We start from the raw sequence: 16,754 nt of genomic DNA on the forward strand, positions 1-16,754 counted from the left end.
GCAGAACAAATCATCATCTACTACAGTGAACACAGAGGAAAGTTCCACATCTTCACTATCATGTAAGGAGACCCTTGCGATTAATATGGACAGCACTAATCCACAAGCCTGATAGCTTCTTGCCAGTAGTGTTGCACAAAGAACTGCAGTGAATTGTCTCCAAGAAGGCTTGGCCAGATACGCTACATTTTGCTTTAGAAACTGCCCAAGCAAGATTACATTTCAAGGACTTAATTCTTGTCCCTTCATTCAACTAACACATAGATACACACGGGATGCACCATTGGCTCAGTCTGGCACAACCAATTCACATACCACAGCAGTTTATTTTTGTAAATGATTAGGATAACCTCATGGCATATTCTGCTTCTTTTCCCACAGTTGATAGCACTAGGATGACTTCATCCTTATCTCTTGTTAGATATGTGTGGTTTGAAATGATGTTATGCAGAACCAGATGCATGCTAGGAAATAGAATGAGCATTTGGAAATCACTTGTGATGAATAAAGTTGAAGGGAAAAGCTTTCTATGTTAAAAATGATCCTTTGCCTTTCCTGAGCACATGCCATCTGAGGAGCCTAAAGCACTTTGCAAACATTAACTAAGCCTCACACGGCCTGTGAAGACATCTTTATCCCCATGTTATAGCTAAAACTTTTTTATAGCATCCATCACTAGGGTAGTTGAATGCTTAGTGACTTACTCGCTCACACAGTGAGTGAGTGATGCAACTGGGAAGAGAATGCAGAATTTTTGACGCTGCGCGCGCGCGCACACACAATGAAGCAGTTGAGATTTAGCTGTGACCTTTCCTGCCTAGAGATTTTTTTCGTGCATGTGAAAAGGATAAGAAAGTTAGGCTTCTAATAGGGTAAAGGTCTGGGTATTTCCTGGCAGAGACCATATCAGTGATTTACTGAGAGAGTCCTGTCCCAGGGAGCACATTTAATTTTCACAGATGACCTGATTACAAAGAGTGTGGCCCATGGAGATGACCAGTCCCAGCATGCAATTTCCCATATCCAGTTGGAGGAGGGGCCCAGAGATGATGGGTCTCAGGACGTAAAGCCTAATCTAATGTGTTGAGTGTGCTCTGGTTACATGTGTGGCCAAAATGCATAGGTTTTTAGCTTGCTTTGTTGATTTCCCCCTGCTTTGTTACACTGTGCCTTTAAATTGTAAAGTTGTTTAGAAGGGCTAAGTATTAAAGTTGCATGCTGAAAATGGCTTCTTTATTGCATGTCTGGTTATCTGGTAGCCAGCTTTTAGATGAGTACAACTAAGGTTCTGACCATTTGTATCTGTTAAAAATTCCAAATTTCTTTTCCTCAAAGTTGGCATATAAACTCTGGTGCCCTAGCTAATTTACCACTGATGTTAATTAGTCTGCCTCACTATAGCCCCCTCCTCCACTCCCTTTCAGTTTCATTTGCTCACATACTACGGGGATAGCTTTGATATGGAAATCTAGGTAACCAGACATGGGCTTCTCCTTTGCTGTCTTTGCTAAATTTTGTATTTTTGCGGTGTGCTGTTACCCAGATGCAATATACTAGAGGCAGGGCACGAACTGGGCTGGCACACTCTCAAGTTTGCTTCTTATTTTCCAGTCTCAACTTTCATTTTAAAGGAGTAAGTCTCTTGCTGTTTCAGCTGTGAAGTCAACCTTGGAAATGTGAACTGATGCCTGGTCTACACTACAAAGTAAAGTTTTTTTTAACGTAAAGTTGATATCAGTCACCTTGCATCAACCTATTTGTGCATGTGACTACACTGAGTTTAGTCTCCGGCAATGTAAGAACCCATTATGGTGACACAGTAGAACCACCTCCCTTGAAGGGCATAGAGCCGTGGTCAACCTACTTAAGTTCCTACAGTGCGATTGTGGACACTGCATGACCTGTGTCAACTCTAACAGTTTCCAACAATGGTCTGGTCACAGTTTTAAACTCCAGTGCCTAGAGGTCTCAGAGGACAGAAACCTCTGCTCCTGCCTCCCCTTCCCTCCACCTTTAAAAGCCTTGTGTGTTTTTGAAATGCCTCTCCTTATTGCCCACCTTGGTAAGCAAACCTATCAGCTGATCCTTGTTGTGTGTAACTGCCCAAACAACCATGCTGGCTCCGTACACACAACGTAGTAAATGTGTTCCTGCCCACAGTAGACTGGAAGTGTTGGATCTCCTGGGGAGAGAGGAGGTGGTGCAAGCACAGCTGTGGAACAGTCATAAAAAATGTGGACATCTATGAGCAGATTGCACAGGGGATGCAGGAAAAGGGATACAGGACGGATGAGCAACAGTTCCACATGAATGCAAAGAAACGTTGCCAGAGATACCGCATGTCTGGAGAAGGCGACAGTGGATGTGATGCTGCCCTGCAGACCTGCCACTTTTACGAGCTGCAGGCCATATTTGGCAGAGACCCCACAGACCACTGTGGAGGTGGAGCCTGAGACAGTGACCCCTACCATAAATAGTAAGGAGGGGAGAAAGGAGAAAGAGGAGGGGGGAGATACAGCAAGGGACACCAACCATGCAGAGCCAGGACCTATTTGAAACTCAGGAGTCTAGCCAGTCCTGCTAGGCAAGCATAGAGGAGCTTGCTGATGAAGGGGATGGGAGCTCAGGGAAGCACATGCATGCATTTTTTCCTTACAATGTTTAAATTTAAAGATAGCACGCAGCTCATTCCCAAGTTAACAAGAGAGGGGTATTGACTTTTCATTGTTTTACTCATATGAGAAGAGGTAGAGGTACAACAAACAGAGGTAGAGTTAGTATCTGTTTTTCATCCCCCTATCGGGTTAGGTGGAGCATAGAGAGTATTTATGGGAATAAGGGAAGGGAGCTTTGAAATTTATTTTGCCCTTTCCTTTGTGACTGTAAAAGTGTAACGGATGCATCAATGTCTTGAGTTTGAAGAAAGCCGGAAACAATAGCTCTCAGAGATATGAATTGCCCCACTCTAATGGCTGTTAACTCAAATGCCAGTAGGGATACTATAAAGGTCAACGCTGTTAATTTTCATTGCTCATCAAAGCATGTAAGAAAGGAGAGAGAAGCATCACGCAGTCTGCTGAGTGACAGCTCATTTTAGTGCCTTGAGTAGGTAGGTGTGAGAGAGCATCATCATTTACTCCCCCTCATCCCCATGAAGAAGCCAAGTTCAAGGAGTCCAGCAAAGACTCAAGGGGGAGGAATAGCTCAGTGGTTTGAGCATTGGCCTGCTAAACCCAGGGTTGTGAGTTCAATCCTCAAGGGGGCCACATAGGGATCTGGGGCAAAATCAGCACTTGGTTCTGCTAGTGAAGGCAGCAGGCTGGACTCAATGACCTTTCAAGGTCCTTTCCAGTTCTAGGAGGTAGGATGTCTCCATTAATTTATTTTATTTAAAGACCAGACAGTATGCATGATCATATTTGAACATCTGCACAATCTACTGGTAGCCACATCTAATTTTGGCAGCTCAAGTTGGTGAAGTTTAGAAAAGCACCACAATCTTTTATTTTCCAATTCAGATTTTCCAGATTCTGACCAGCGATGACGCTGTTTCAGTGATGAATGTATGTTGTTTGTAAAGCTTTGGGAAGTTTGGAAGCTTTTACAATGAAAGACATCCAACAATGGCCTGTCTACATGATCACAACTGCCCTGTTGGGTAACGTGATGTAATCCCAACTGTGCTATAACAGAGTTTGGTTTTACCTATGCTGATGGGACTTAAATATGTTATAACCATATTCAAAAATCATTTTAGATTATTACCATGGTAAAACACAATGTGAACAGATAGATGTATTTTAGGAGGCTGCCTGGGTTTTTGTGGGGTCGTTTTCTTCTCTCTCCACATCAGAACAGGCAAGACAAACAAACGGTGGCCACAACACGACCCCTGACGTGGTTCATCTGGTTGCACAGACTGGCATTCATTATTTGGTTTTGATTTATGGGTGTTTCCAGCCATGCATAATAAGTCCCAGACAGCACCCCCTCACAGGACACCTTCATGAGCTTGCCCACTGGGGTGCCCCCTCCCTATAGCAGAACATGACATTATGTCCACTTGTGACGCGTCACCAAAACAGGATGCAAGGCGATGCTCTTTGGCCAGGACGTGACATCATGCTCACGCAACACAACGGTGACATGGCGTGTTGACATTATAATGGGACCGTGCCCCTGTGCCATCATAGCACTGTGACGTCACACTGGCGTGGCTCACCTCTTAAGTTTATCATCTGGCAGGTATTCGATCAGCCTGGATGGGGTTTTTATGAATTTGCCAGTAAGGATTTGCATTATCATCACAATCCACTGGGAGAGCTAATGTTCAGAGTCTGTGGCCAGCAAAAGATGCTGCAGCCGTCCAACTTCTGCAGTGTACAAAAATGATGTTATCGGTCTTATCTCTGTTCTCTCTCCAGATACTCACCCTGGCTGCTGGGGGTTGGGTACAGTTGCCTCGAGGTGGGGTTGGCAGGCTTACCTTGAGGGGAGGCTGAGGCCTGGTGCCTCAGGAGGCTGTTGGCGGTTGCCATGGCAGTTGGTGGGAGGGGGAGAGGAGCCGCCAATGGCCCCGCCCACCGGGTGAAAGATGACGGTTGAACAGCCTCGGGCCCTTCCTGTCAACTGCTACCCAGCTGACTAAGTGCCCCCATAGGCTGGCTCTAACACTGGCACCACCCACTTGGTCTCTTCGACCAATGACTGCCTGGTTGCGCGAAACGTCACCGATCACCGCTTTGGAGGCCCTGCTGGGCTGCTACCCCAGCCCCGCCCTCCAAGAGGCAGAGAGTCTTTTCTTTGGCTGATCTGCCTCCTCCCCTCCCCTCTCCTAACAGATCGTTCCATGCGTGCATAACGTCACCGCGCTCAGGACGCGACCAATGAGCGCTGGGCTGCGGGGCGGGTGCACCGTGATGACGCAAGTGGCGTCGCTTCAGGGGGGGAAGAAGAAGTCAGAAGCGGCGGCGGAGCCCGAAGCAGTTGCTGTGTTACCATGGGGGCCGTGCTGGGGGTCTGTTCGCTGGCCAGCTGGGTGAGTGGCGGGGTGGTCTCCCCTGAAGGGTGCTGACGGCGACTGGTGGGGGTGCGAGCTCCGCCCATCGCGTGGGCCCCCGTATGATCCGGGCAGAGAAAATGCTGCCCCGCCCTCTTGCCCCCCATCACCGGGGGGATGCGGTTGTGAGGCCTGGTCGCCCGGGGTGGGGGCGTGTTATTACCGCCGCTAAGGCTCGTCTCCAGGCCCGGAGACCCCCACCCCGAGCTCTGCGTCCTGGTGTCGCTGGCTACTAGTGGGGCTCTGCTGTGTCTGGCGCTGAGCCGCGTATCACGGCTGTTCGGGGGGCGCCTTCGGGCAGTGGCCGAGCTTCGAGCCCTTGTGTACGGCGCTGTACGGTCACATAGCGAGAGGCAGGCCCAGCCCCCAGGAGCTGCTAGGCTCAGGAGCTCGATAGGCAGGCGGTGGGGGGAAGGGATGTGACATTGATCAGTGGTACTTGGCAAATGCCCCGAGGGATCCAGGGGACTTCTTGCTGTAGCTCAGGGGTTTCCTGTCTCATTTCGAATACTATAGACATTGTTTGTTTATTTGTGGGAATTCCGTCCTCGTGTTTGTAATCTCAGGAGGCGTAACACAGGAAGTAATCATTGTATTATCAACAACACACAAATTGCTCTGAGGACATAGAGGCTCATTTGGGTAATTGTAGGGCAAAGCCCATAAACTAGGGGAGAGATTGGGCGGAGGGGGGGGGGGGAGCTTTTTAAAAATGCTGGTTACTTAGTCTGTTATAATAAAGAATCTTAAACATCTAGTGACATCACTTATGTGGTCTTTGTTGTTACTACGTGCATTTCATTAACCTTAAAACAATGAAAATGTATTTGCTACCTTCACTTTCTAGTTCTCTTGTATTAGTCCAGTGCTAAGATTGGAAATACTGCAGTGGTATGTCTAAGATTAAACAAGAACTGTTTTCCTGGAAATTATCGATTTAATTCATTTTTTTTGGTGTTGCGTTTGTGGGCGTAAATTACTGACCATGAGCTTTGAAATATTTTTAAGATGTAGCTAAATAGTTGTAAAACTGTTAGTTTTGTTTTATGTACTGTTATAAAACAATGGAATCAATTAGGTTGGGTTTTTTTCTAAGCTTGATGCTCTTGAAACCACTTTCTAAATAAGAAATTCAGAAACTGGTTTTAAATACAACTTGTTTCCATAATTGATAAATGCTGATAGCAGTAGAGAGAAATGAAAACACTGTCAACTTTTCATAAATAACATCTCCTAAAGCTTCTCTGTAATCAAGAACTTCAAATTTGAGCATGCACCATTCATGAGGAATAGAATCATTCATTGCTGCCCCACTATAACTGTCCCCTGTGTTTTTCCTTCCTATTAGTGGGTCCCTACAGCCTGGTAGCCATTTGTAATAAGTAGAAAGCAAAATAAGTCTTGTGTGTTTGTGCTGAGAAGTGCAGAACTACTTGTTCTAATGTAATTACAGGTCCTGTGACCATACCATATTTCTATAATCTTCTGTTTTGTAAACTAAACTGTATTGTACGTGCATGATTTTATGCCTTGGAGTACTGTTCTAAAACTAAAAATATAATCACACGTGTAAAATGATGGGAGTGCCATCACTTGAGACACATTAAATGAAGATGATAAAGCAATAAAGAATGTACTGTAGAAAAAAATGCCATCAAGGTGAAACTTGATGTGTAAATTGATCACTTTGGTCTCTAATTTTTGTAGTAACTTCTGCAGGAAGTGAGTGACTAGGGCTATTAATTTCCAGGGAAGCGGTATTTGGCTGAGTAGGGGACTGTGTTTAATGATGATTAGCCCTTTTGAAAGTGAGGTCTGTTTACGGAAATACCCTTACTGTTCCCATGTTGGTTCTCCAGATTCCATGTCTGTGCAGCGGTGCCTCATGTTTGTTGTGTCGATGTTGTCCAAACAGCAAGAATTCCACAGTGACCCGTCTTATCTATGCCTTCCTCCTTCTTCTCAGTACGCTTGTTGCCTGTATCATGCTAGCACCGGGAATGGAAGAGCATCTGAAAAAGGTATGAATAAGACATTTGTGATCTCCTTTGTAACAAAGCCATGATCTATGCTAGTAGCCCCCAGTTCTTCTTATTAGCCATGGACTATCTCACACACAAATGCCCAAATAAACTGGAGCTGTTGAAAGGGGGGAATTTCTCAAACAGAGGAAAAATTAACTGTGTTTAGCAATCCAAAGATTTACGAGTGTCGCCCATGTGCATAATTGAAATGTAAACTACCAGTAAGTAAATTACTTTTTTTCTTTTAAATTCACATTGTCCTCAGCACAGCACTGTTCAGAGTGCCTGTCACTGTCCTGCAAATTCTCTCTGTAGAGCAGTTCATTCAGATTTTATGTTGCTGGGGAAGAGATTTATGTTACACCATTAATTCAGATGCTCCTGCTGTGTTGATTTAAATCCTTGAATAGGAAGAACACCTGTCCCAACTGGAGATAGGATCCTGTTAGGATGGTGGCTGGAAAAGAGGATTTCAAGACTTGGGGCAACAAAAATATTAACTGACCAGAACTATTAACTGAGTTCTGCCAAAAAGTCAGTTGTCTGTTCAGAAGTGAGGTGCCACTGAGGCTGCCACGCAGGAGTTGGCAAAGGAATATAATGGAGACTTGCCACAATATCTATGGAATGGTTTTCTGTTTGGCTCCTAGTCTGAAATATCTATTTCACTTTTGTGACACTTGGGCATCTCAAGCCTAGAGAATGAGGATACCAAATTAACATCCTTGCTCTAAGCCTTACACTCTGATACTTTCCTTTTGGGTAAATTAGTTACTCTCTATATGTCTTGGTTATGCAGTGATATGGGGAGGAAAAGTGACACTAGGAACAAATCTGATCTCTGCCTGTGGACCAGATGCAAAGCCTTTTCTCACAATGGCCACCAAAGGGAAGCTGGCTGAGACCCTTGCATTATTTATGTATTCCACATATTTGTGACTGCGGTCTTAGAACTGCAAGTTACAAGTCTCTTTTTATCCAGGTGCCTGGATTTTGTGATGAGGGGCTTCATACCCGGCTACCACACATGAATGGCTTTGTCAACTGCGATGTGTTGGTTGGATACAGGGCTGTCTATCGAATCAGCTTTGCCATGGCAGTGTTCTTCTTCATTTTCTCTCTTCTTATGATACAAGTGAAAACGAGTAACGATCCGAGAGCCTCAGTGCACAATGGGTATGTAGGCATTGTACTGACTTGCCTGTTAACTTGCTTCGTCTGTCTCTTACTAACTTCTTCACCAGATAGTGACAGATTCCTTAGGTGTATGTGGATGAACAGCCTGGACTGAGTCCTTTAGTTCCTTTGCTGATTGCTTAGAGAACTGCTTCTGAAAGTGCGTAGGTAACCAAGATCCCTAGGAAGTCTCATACGTGCACTGCTTTTCTAAAGTACTGATAATTAGAAGCTGAAACATTATGCCTTGAAATCAGCTAACTCACCTGTTCTGTTATTTTCCCTAACGCACATAATTCTCTGGAGTCTGGCGTTCATTTGAAACTGCCATCTTCTTTTTTAAAAAGGGAGATAAAGATGGAGTGGAAAGGGAGACTCTTGACAAATATATTTTTAGTATACCTTAATTAAAATAAACCTTTTAAAATAACAGAGACTTTGTTAAACGTTTTCTTATTTAACATTCTCTCTCTAGGCTAAAGCACTGAATAGTGTTTTCACACTATTCAGTTGTGAAATGTTACAGATATTATTTCATCACCAAGAACTCATTTGGGTGTATATGTACCCTGTCTAATAACAATGGAACAGAATTGTATTCCATCTATTTGGGGATGCTCTGAGATGGTCTTTTCACACAGGAGACTGCCAAATAAGAGCGGTCTTTTGAAACCTGCATATGCTTGGACAATCACGTCTGTTAATCAGCCATATTTTGTTCACTTAAAACAGGGTTCATTGTACAGATAGAGGACCAACACTGTCAAACATGTTTGTCTTTTTATTTTAAAAAGGTTCTGGTTCTTCAAAATAGCTGCCATAGTTGGTATCATGGTTGGAGCCTTTTACATTCCTGAAGGGCCTTTCACAAGAGGTAAAGTTAATATATAGTCATGGAATCGCTTTTGAAAATACAAACTTTTTCACAAATTACCAGAGGTTATAGTTGGTGCATTCCAAGTTATGGTTGTTGTAGAATACATACAGTGCAACCCCATTTCCTTGGAATGTTCTGGTAATTAGGGAAGTTACGAGGTAAGCAGTACATGGGGCATAGCTGCAGTGCTGTTTCAGATAAACGGGGTGGAGCTCCATATTTATAGTTAAATACCTGAATTATTTTAAGTGTTTTTGACTGACTAAATCTTCGTTTCTCTTCTGTCACTGTTCATATTAGTAGATGTCGGGAAAGACTTTGTTTCCCAAGGCATTTAAGAACTTCCTAAAGGCCTTTGCAGAAGATCCCTATCTTCTTCAGTCAGCTATTCTAAGGAAGTGTTTACCTATGACTAGTACTGTTTGCATCCATTTTGTAGGATTGTTGGGGAGTTAAATCACCTTTCATAAACTTCGATGGTCACTTATGGACATGAAAATAGTGTCTTACATTAAATATTGAATTCTTCTCTCTGAAAACACTTTGGGCTCAATCTTGCAAATACTTAGCACGTACTTCAGTGTGACTCAAATTAAGCAAGTGAAACTACTTGCATGCTCTAGATCCAAGTACATGTGTAAGTATTTGCAGGATCGATACCATAGAGTATTAAGGGACTGAATTTCCAGGCTATATTTTCACTATTCCTTTAAAAAGCTGATAAGCCAGTTTATTGGTTAATCTGAGGCTAGTTTTTTCTACTAGTAAAATACAAATTATGAGAAATAACTAACTTAATACCCTTCAATGTCTTTTCTAGCATGGTTTATTATTGGCACTCTTGGAGCCTTTTGCTTTATCCTCATCCAGCTGGTGCTGCTTGTGGACTTTGCTCACTCCTGGAATGAGTCCTGGGTTGAGCGAATGGAGGAAGGAAACTCCAGGTGTTGGTATGTGGGTAGGTATCTAAATCAGAGAATGCAAAACATAACTAGAAGAAACAAACAATGAGTACATAGCGTAAGTACAAAAATAAGGGATAGCCTCTTACAGCCCTGCCACTGTGTACGTGCTGTTCTCTGATCTGCATCCTACAACTGAAACTCCAGAGTTACTTGAGGAATTAGAAGCTGCAGTGTTGCTCCGCTATAGCTCTATGTACACGCTGGTTCTGGTCTCATTAATTAAAATGGGAAGTAGACCTGTCAGTCACTGTCCATTTTGATGGTCATAAGAAATAAAATTTAAATTTCTTGCCCAGCTACATAGAGAGGCATGGTCTGAATACAGGGCTAGCAGCCATTGACTCCCTTAATGTCCTCAGGCAAGTCAGCTAAGCTCTTTTCCTTAGTCACCCTGTCTGCATAATGGTGATAACATGGCTGCACCTCATGCTTGTAGGCTGTTGATGTGATTGTAAATGGCTCCAGTGACACAACCATAACAATTAGCAATTTAACTTAACTATTTTAGCTGAGAACACTAACCTCTGTGGCTCCTTATATTATAAATAACTTGAAAGAAGGACACTATAAAAGCACCCAGTCTATGTGGGGTAGAGAGAAAATCTTGCCTCGAAAATTCAGGGCTGGTAAGTGCCCCAATGGGGAGCCTGCAGAAGTACTTGTTTCCACCCTGCGTTGAGTTAACTTGTCTTTCTTTTTCAGCTTTACTTTCTTGTACGAGCGTGACCTACATCTTGTCGATAATTTCTGTTGTGCTCTTCTATGTATTCTACACTAAACCTGATGGTTGTACTGAGAACAAGTTCTTCATCAGCTTTAATATGATCTTGTGCATTGTTGTCTCCATCATTTCTATCCTTCCGAAAGTTCAGGTACTACATTTTCTATTTTTGGTTAAATCCTTTTGTACACAGACAGCAATATCTTTAAATCTCCTTTGAAGTATACGTTCAGAAAAAAATTGTCACAGGATGAGACCATTAGGCAGAAAACAGAGCCTAATGAAATAGTTCCTGAACTATGGACATTTAAGCATTTACTGACCATCTGTAGAAAGCTGGCATGTCACATAATGACGGCTAGAAATCGGCATTATATTGGACACATCTGAAATACAATGCACCAAACTGTTTCTTAGTGCACTTAGTGAAAGCAGTTGCTGTGGTTGCCTCAGAGACGCTACAGCTACCATGGATCAGAGGGGAGGCATCTGAGAGATGCTGGGTAAAACTTTCAGCATACCTAAATGACATCAATTGGATTTAGGCTCTTAAGTCATTAAGATGCTTTTGAATACTTTCATGAGATATGGTGCACTATGAAAATTTCTAAGAACCCTTGGCCTCGTTAGCAAACAATGAATGATGATAGATTAGTCTTCCTTTGCTCTGATTGATTGTTGCTGTTGTAAGATACAATGTTGCCCTTTATGATAATTGTGCAACCCTTTTCATTTAATGTGGGTTTCCACATGTGTAAATTGAGGGTTGAATTTGGATGGTTCTATTTTGGGTGATTGTAAACAGGCGCATACTTTGATGACCTGTTTTGATGTCTGTTAAACAAAAAATAGTTCTGCATCAGGTAGAGTACACTTGCTTCAGCTGGTTAAACACCCTTTGAAGAATACTGGGCATATCTGTAGGTCTTGGGTTCTAAAGCTGCTACTCTTCCCCCAAATCTATTTTGAGTCACCACCTCTGCTAATATGCATCAGGGTATTACTAGATATTGCTCAGAAGTTATTTGCTAGCCTTGTATTTTGCAAACCTGCTACAGTCAGTCTTGTCACGATTAAGTCAAACAAGAGCTGCTGATCAAAGATGTGTGCAGTGCATACGTTTGGGTCAAGAGGGATGAACATGTGTCCCTGGCTGGTTTATTACCAGTGTTCTCAACCTCCAAAGATAGACTACCAGTGTGGTTCTCACCCCTGAATTATTTGCCGCCATATATGTAATACATAGCCCTAAACAGTTATGGCAAATGTTTTAGTCATTAAATACTCATAGGCAAGACTTTTTGAAGGGTTTAATGGTAGTTACTAGATGTTAGGCAAATCTGCAGCAATTAGGATTAAATCCAGCTCTAGCTGAAATGCCTTTTTTGACTCTGGAGGGCATTTTGTCTTTAAACAGGAACATCAACCTCACTCTGGCCTCCTCCAGTCCTCTGTTATTAGTCTCTACACAATGTATCTCACTTGGTCAGCTATGTCTAACGAGCCTGGTAAGCATCTATCTGCCTTGGCAGTAATGTATTCCATTTTTAAAACAAACATATCAGTGGAGTTTATTGTTATCAGAAGCCATTGTGCTGGGATTGCTGGTCAAATGATGCATTTAAGAATCCATGCAACATGTGCATACTCAAGGTGTAGAATTGCTACATAGTCAGGTGGTCATATTCACCTTCTCAATGGCTTTCTTTTGTGTGGCGCATATTGCAGCAATCTATTCTGGAGGTCCCAAAGACCTGGTTGATGGACAAGGTCCGGACTGAAGTTAATTCTCTAGCCTAGGCTTATATATTGCATTCTCTGACCTCCTTTCTAGTGAACCACAGAACTAAATATTTTGAGAATCAAGCAGTGGGGGGATTGGAATGTGGGAAGGATGGTGTCTGTGCAAAGATCTGAGAAAGGACCTGATTGGAGTACACTAATCTAGTCAAGTGCAGGTGGGGAGACTTCTTGCCATTGATGCTACTGGGGAATCCAAAAGCAATTGGAAGTCCGGAAGGAACTCTAGACTACAAACCTGGCCAACAAGATGACAGGGATGAGTTTTACTAAAAAGCTTGTGCCTGTTTATCTCTTTTTGTAAACCTCTTTCAGATAGAAGCTGCAACCCAAGTTTGTTGAACATCATCACACAGATAACTGCACCCACAATAGCTCCAGCTAATGCAACTGTCATACCTGCTACTCCGGCTCCACCAAAGTCCTTGCAGTGGTGGGATGCACAGAGTATTGTTGGACTTGGTATCTTTGTTCTTTGTCTCCTGTATTCTAGGTAAGATCTGAGTCCCTCAAAGCAGAAACAGGCAGCACTTACCTTCCTTTTGTGGACACTGGGTGGGTTTGTGTATTAAATCTACCTGGCTTGCACATAAGGCTCTGTCTAGCTTGATGTGGGCAAATAAAAATATGAAAGACTAGTAAAACTGTGAGGAGGGTAGAGGCTTCACCAACCTTGTTCTTAATTAGTTGAAGTCTTAAGCTAAAATAGGCCGTAATAGCATGAAGTGTGGAGGGGGATGTTACTTAGTCAGTAGGTAAATAGTAGGAAAGTTGTTTCTGAACTGACCTCCAATCACAATACAAAAACTAAACACATTGGGGTAAGAGTTTGCCTGGACTGGAAGTTCAGAAGCAGCACCCTGCTTCCACTGATAGCAACTGGAATCTGAGTCTTGAGTTTCCAGTTCTAGCAGGGGCTAGGAGTTAACTTCCTGGTGTGGTACTGCCACCTGCAGTGATATCCACAGCAGTGTCAGGTGCGGCGGGCGGGGGGGGAGGGGAAATGTTCCTATTCCAAAGATTGGGTCTCTGATATGTAACATGGATGGAAATGGATCTCCTAAGGAGCGTTCCTTTTTTACCCCTTTGGAAAAATTTCAGTCAATCGCAACATATTTTGAGGATGGAAAAGATTTGACTAGTAGTTATAGTCACTAGTGAAACCCACCCCTGTGTTCTATAGGATTGATTTTTAACTTTTCTTTTTTGGGTCACTTTGCAGCATCCGCTCTTCCAGTAACAGCCAGGTGAACAAGCTGACTTTGTCTGGGAATGACAGTGCCATGCTGGATGATGTGGGAACCGATGGTACGTCTGTGGAAGATGGAGAAGTTCGTCGGGTCATGGATAATGAGAAAGGGGCAGTTCAGTACAGCTATGCTTTCTTTCACTTCATGTTGCTCCTTGCCTCTCTCTACATCATGATGACACTCACCAACTGGTACAGGTAGGAACAAAATGTTTTTAACTTTTTAAACATAAAAATATATTTGTGAAGGTGGATGAAAGGTGCACCTGCTACCTCAACTCTGGGTGGCTGATCTGACTATCTGTGCAGCTTTAATTCCTGCTGGGAGAGTAACTCTTATGCCCCATTCCCCTTTATATCCAGTGAGTTCACTGGTAGTTTAGGGATTGGAAATCTGAAGGCTACTCGTAAATCAGGGACATCTGTCCTGTGGTTTGAGATCTTCCCTTCATGCTAGTTGTATCAAAGTTGTGGTGGTTAGCTTTTTGTGTTGATGAAATAGGATAGTAAAGAAACTGTAGAAAGCATTAAAGGCATTGACAGTAGAAGTGGGGTGGGTGAGCCTGCATAAAGGATTGTCCAAATTTGTAAGAGCAGAAGATACCAGACTGACTAGTAGATTTTTCTTCAGATTCCTGTGGCTGTGCATCTTTCTTCCGGTTGGCATAATGAGTTAGTCGGGGACTCTGTCCTTTGAAAAGTTTGGTTCTGCCCAGCTTGAGATTGAGAAGACAAACAGGAGAAGGAATGTTGGCAACTACAGACATGGAAGCCACTTATGTGGTGAGGGTTCCCCCAGAGCTACTGAGACTATCAATCTTGAGGCTGTGCCCCCACTACCTACTTATTGCCTTTTTCTTGTGATTAGCTGACCTACTACATGGGGTGGTCTTGCATTTTCTCATTTAGTGGAGGAACAGCTGCCTGAAATGAAAAACTGAAGTTGGTTAACTGGCTGTGGGGTCAATTTTAAGAGTGGTGATGCATAAACATACATAGGCTGGGACATACTGAGACTAGGTGGCAGGACACGTCTAAAGTTCTGAAAGGAGGGCCTTTGCAGTTTAGGGTCTTCACTTATAAGACAAGGAGCCTTTTTGGAAATGATGATGGAGTTGTTCCAAACATGCTGCACCTTCAATTCAGTAAAAGTGCAGAGAGGGTGGCAGGAGGAGGCTTGTCATTAACAACTATTTTTCAATTGTTCCAGCCCTGATGCAGACTTCAAAACTATGACAAGCAAGTGGCCAGCCGTGTGGGTGAAGATCTCTTCAAGCTGGGTCTGCCTCCTTCTCTATGTCTGGACCCTAGTGGCTCCTCTTGTCCTTACCAATCGGGACTTCACTTAAATGATTGTGCTTGTCTGAGATCATGAAAATGCCTGAAGTTCCTCTGCTGAAAGCCAAAATGTCATGTATTGCTTCAGTTATTTTTTGAAAGTAAGGGAAATGCATCTTTTCATGTTCCATGCAGGTGGATAGAAACTGCTGGATTATGTAATGCTTGATGTAGTATCTAAACTACAATAATTTTGATACTATTTTATTTTAACCTATACGTGAGGTTAGCTATTAGTGCATTTTTGAAATCTACTACAGATGTAGTGGTGGTGTTGTACAGCACAGAAGAAAAACACTTGTTGTATCCATTAGATCCAACAGAATATTGAAGAGAACAATTAAACACAAAGTAATATATTTTAAAGAACAAGCGGTGTTCAGCATAATGCACTAAATGCTTCAGTGTGTGGAAGTGTAAGCCATACTGTGTAAGTTTCTACATTCCATTGTCTAAAAGAACACCCTCCTGTTTGTGGGCAGAAGCTTATACATTCACTACAAGACCAATATCTTGATGTGTAGCTGTTAACTCTAATTCCTGTTCCCAGAATAATACTTTTAGATTTTATGGAAAACTATGCTTCTTGGTTTAGTGTATTTGCCAAATATTTTAACTTTGATTTAACTCTAAACTAATCAGATACTTCTGTTTCAAATTAAAATTATACTAGAAAAACATGTTTTTATTAAGTCTTAATTTGTCTGAGCTTGAATGAGTTAATACCCATGAAATTATCAATATTTTCATGATAAATGCATTTGATTAAAATATAGATTAACTGTTCAAAGCATCTTTCAAACTCTGTTCCAGGTAGGTTCAGGGATTGGGGAGTTCATAATCTCCCATGATATTTTTGAATTACAGGGCAGCTAATACAGCTGCTGAAGTTACAAGTCATGTGGTAGGATATGTGGTACCTAGAAATTAATGGCTCAAGTGGTGTCATATGACTTAATCTATGCTCTGATCAAACATGGTGACTACACCCTCAATCCAATCCTCTGATGCTGAAGCACATGTTGGATGGTGAGTATGTGATGAGCACACTTACAAAACACATAGCAAAGCGGACTTGGTTATTTTTTACTGCAGCCTATTACAATTAGACCACTAACACTAGTTATTTCATGTCTTATTTTTAGCTTTTTACTGCATCCTAGTGCACATACAATATTAAAGTGACAATTCAGGCCTAAGTATGTTTTAAGTTTCTCAGCATGTCCACTTTTCTTGTAATTTGGCCTGCTCATGGTGTTAAGTGCTATAACAAAGGACATTACACACAACTGTGTGGGCTGGTAAGGAAGGAGAGTGGATGGAAAAGCTAGACAAGACAAAGGCTACCTATTATCTTCTATCCTACATCCACTACTAAAGTACAATTATCAATACATTAAAAGGTTACCTGACTGCTATTAGGACTCCCTTTTTATTTAATGTAATTGTAGATACTAGGCTACAGCTGTTTATTTCATATTCTATCCTGGATGGTGCATGGTATGCAGTACACACTAGCCTACTTGAGTTTTTTTTCAGTTACTA

General features: G+C 42.5%; 2 protein-coding genes across 3 annotated transcripts in view; one reads left to right on the forward strand and one right to left on the reverse strand.

Moving 5' to 3' along the window:
- Positions 1-4,641, reverse strand: part of PKIG (cAMP-dependent protein kinase inhibitor gamma) — a 60,931-nt gene extending 56,290 nt beyond the window's left edge. The window contains exon 1 of one of the 2 annotated variants that reach the window (XM_065565932.1): positions 4,487-4,641. The gene's annotated coding sequence lies outside the window, so the exon portion shown is untranslated. Of the gene's footprint in view, positions 1-4,432 lie in introns of both variants that reach the window. The other variant, XM_065565933.1, reaches the window with a different exon arrangement.
- Positions 4,642-4,878: 237 nt separating this feature from the next.
- Positions 4,879-15,887, forward strand: SERINC3 (serine incorporator 3). The gene is made up of 10 exons (XM_005304667.4): positions 4,879-5,038; positions 6,919-7,080; positions 8,066-8,259; positions 9,054-9,133; positions 9,957-10,094; positions 10,804-10,973; positions 12,240-12,330; positions 12,938-13,115; positions 13,845-14,069; positions 15,082-15,887. Exons 1-10 carry the CDS (start codon positions 5,000-5,002, stop codon positions 15,218-15,220), a joined length of 1,416 nt encoding a protein of 471 aa, XP_005304724.2. The 5' UTR covers positions 4,879-4,999; the 3' UTR covers positions 15,221-15,887.
- Positions 15,888-16,754: the final 867 nt, after the last annotated feature.

The sequence above is a fragment of the Chrysemys picta genome, chromosome 13 (genome assembly GCF_011386835.1).
Source record: "Chrysemys picta bellii isolate R12L10 chromosome 13, ASM1138683v2, whole genome shotgun sequence".
NCBI lineage: Eukaryota > Metazoa > Chordata > Testudines > Emydidae > Chrysemys > Chrysemys picta.

Bases quoted from the DNA above. Each gene is read 5' to 3' on its own strand.
- SERINC3 (XM_005304667.4), top strand. From the start codon at position 5,000: ATGGGGGCCGTGCTGGGGGTCTGTTCGCTGGCCAGCTGG. The intron at 7,081-8,065 runs GTATGAATAAGA...CTTTTTATCCAG, and splicing joins TGGAAGAGCATCTGAAAAAG to GTGCCTGGATTTTGTGATGA. The intron at 13,116-13,844 runs GTAAGATCTGAG...GTCACTTTGCAG, and splicing joins CTTTGTCTCCTGTATTCTAG to CATCCGCTCTTCCAGTAACA.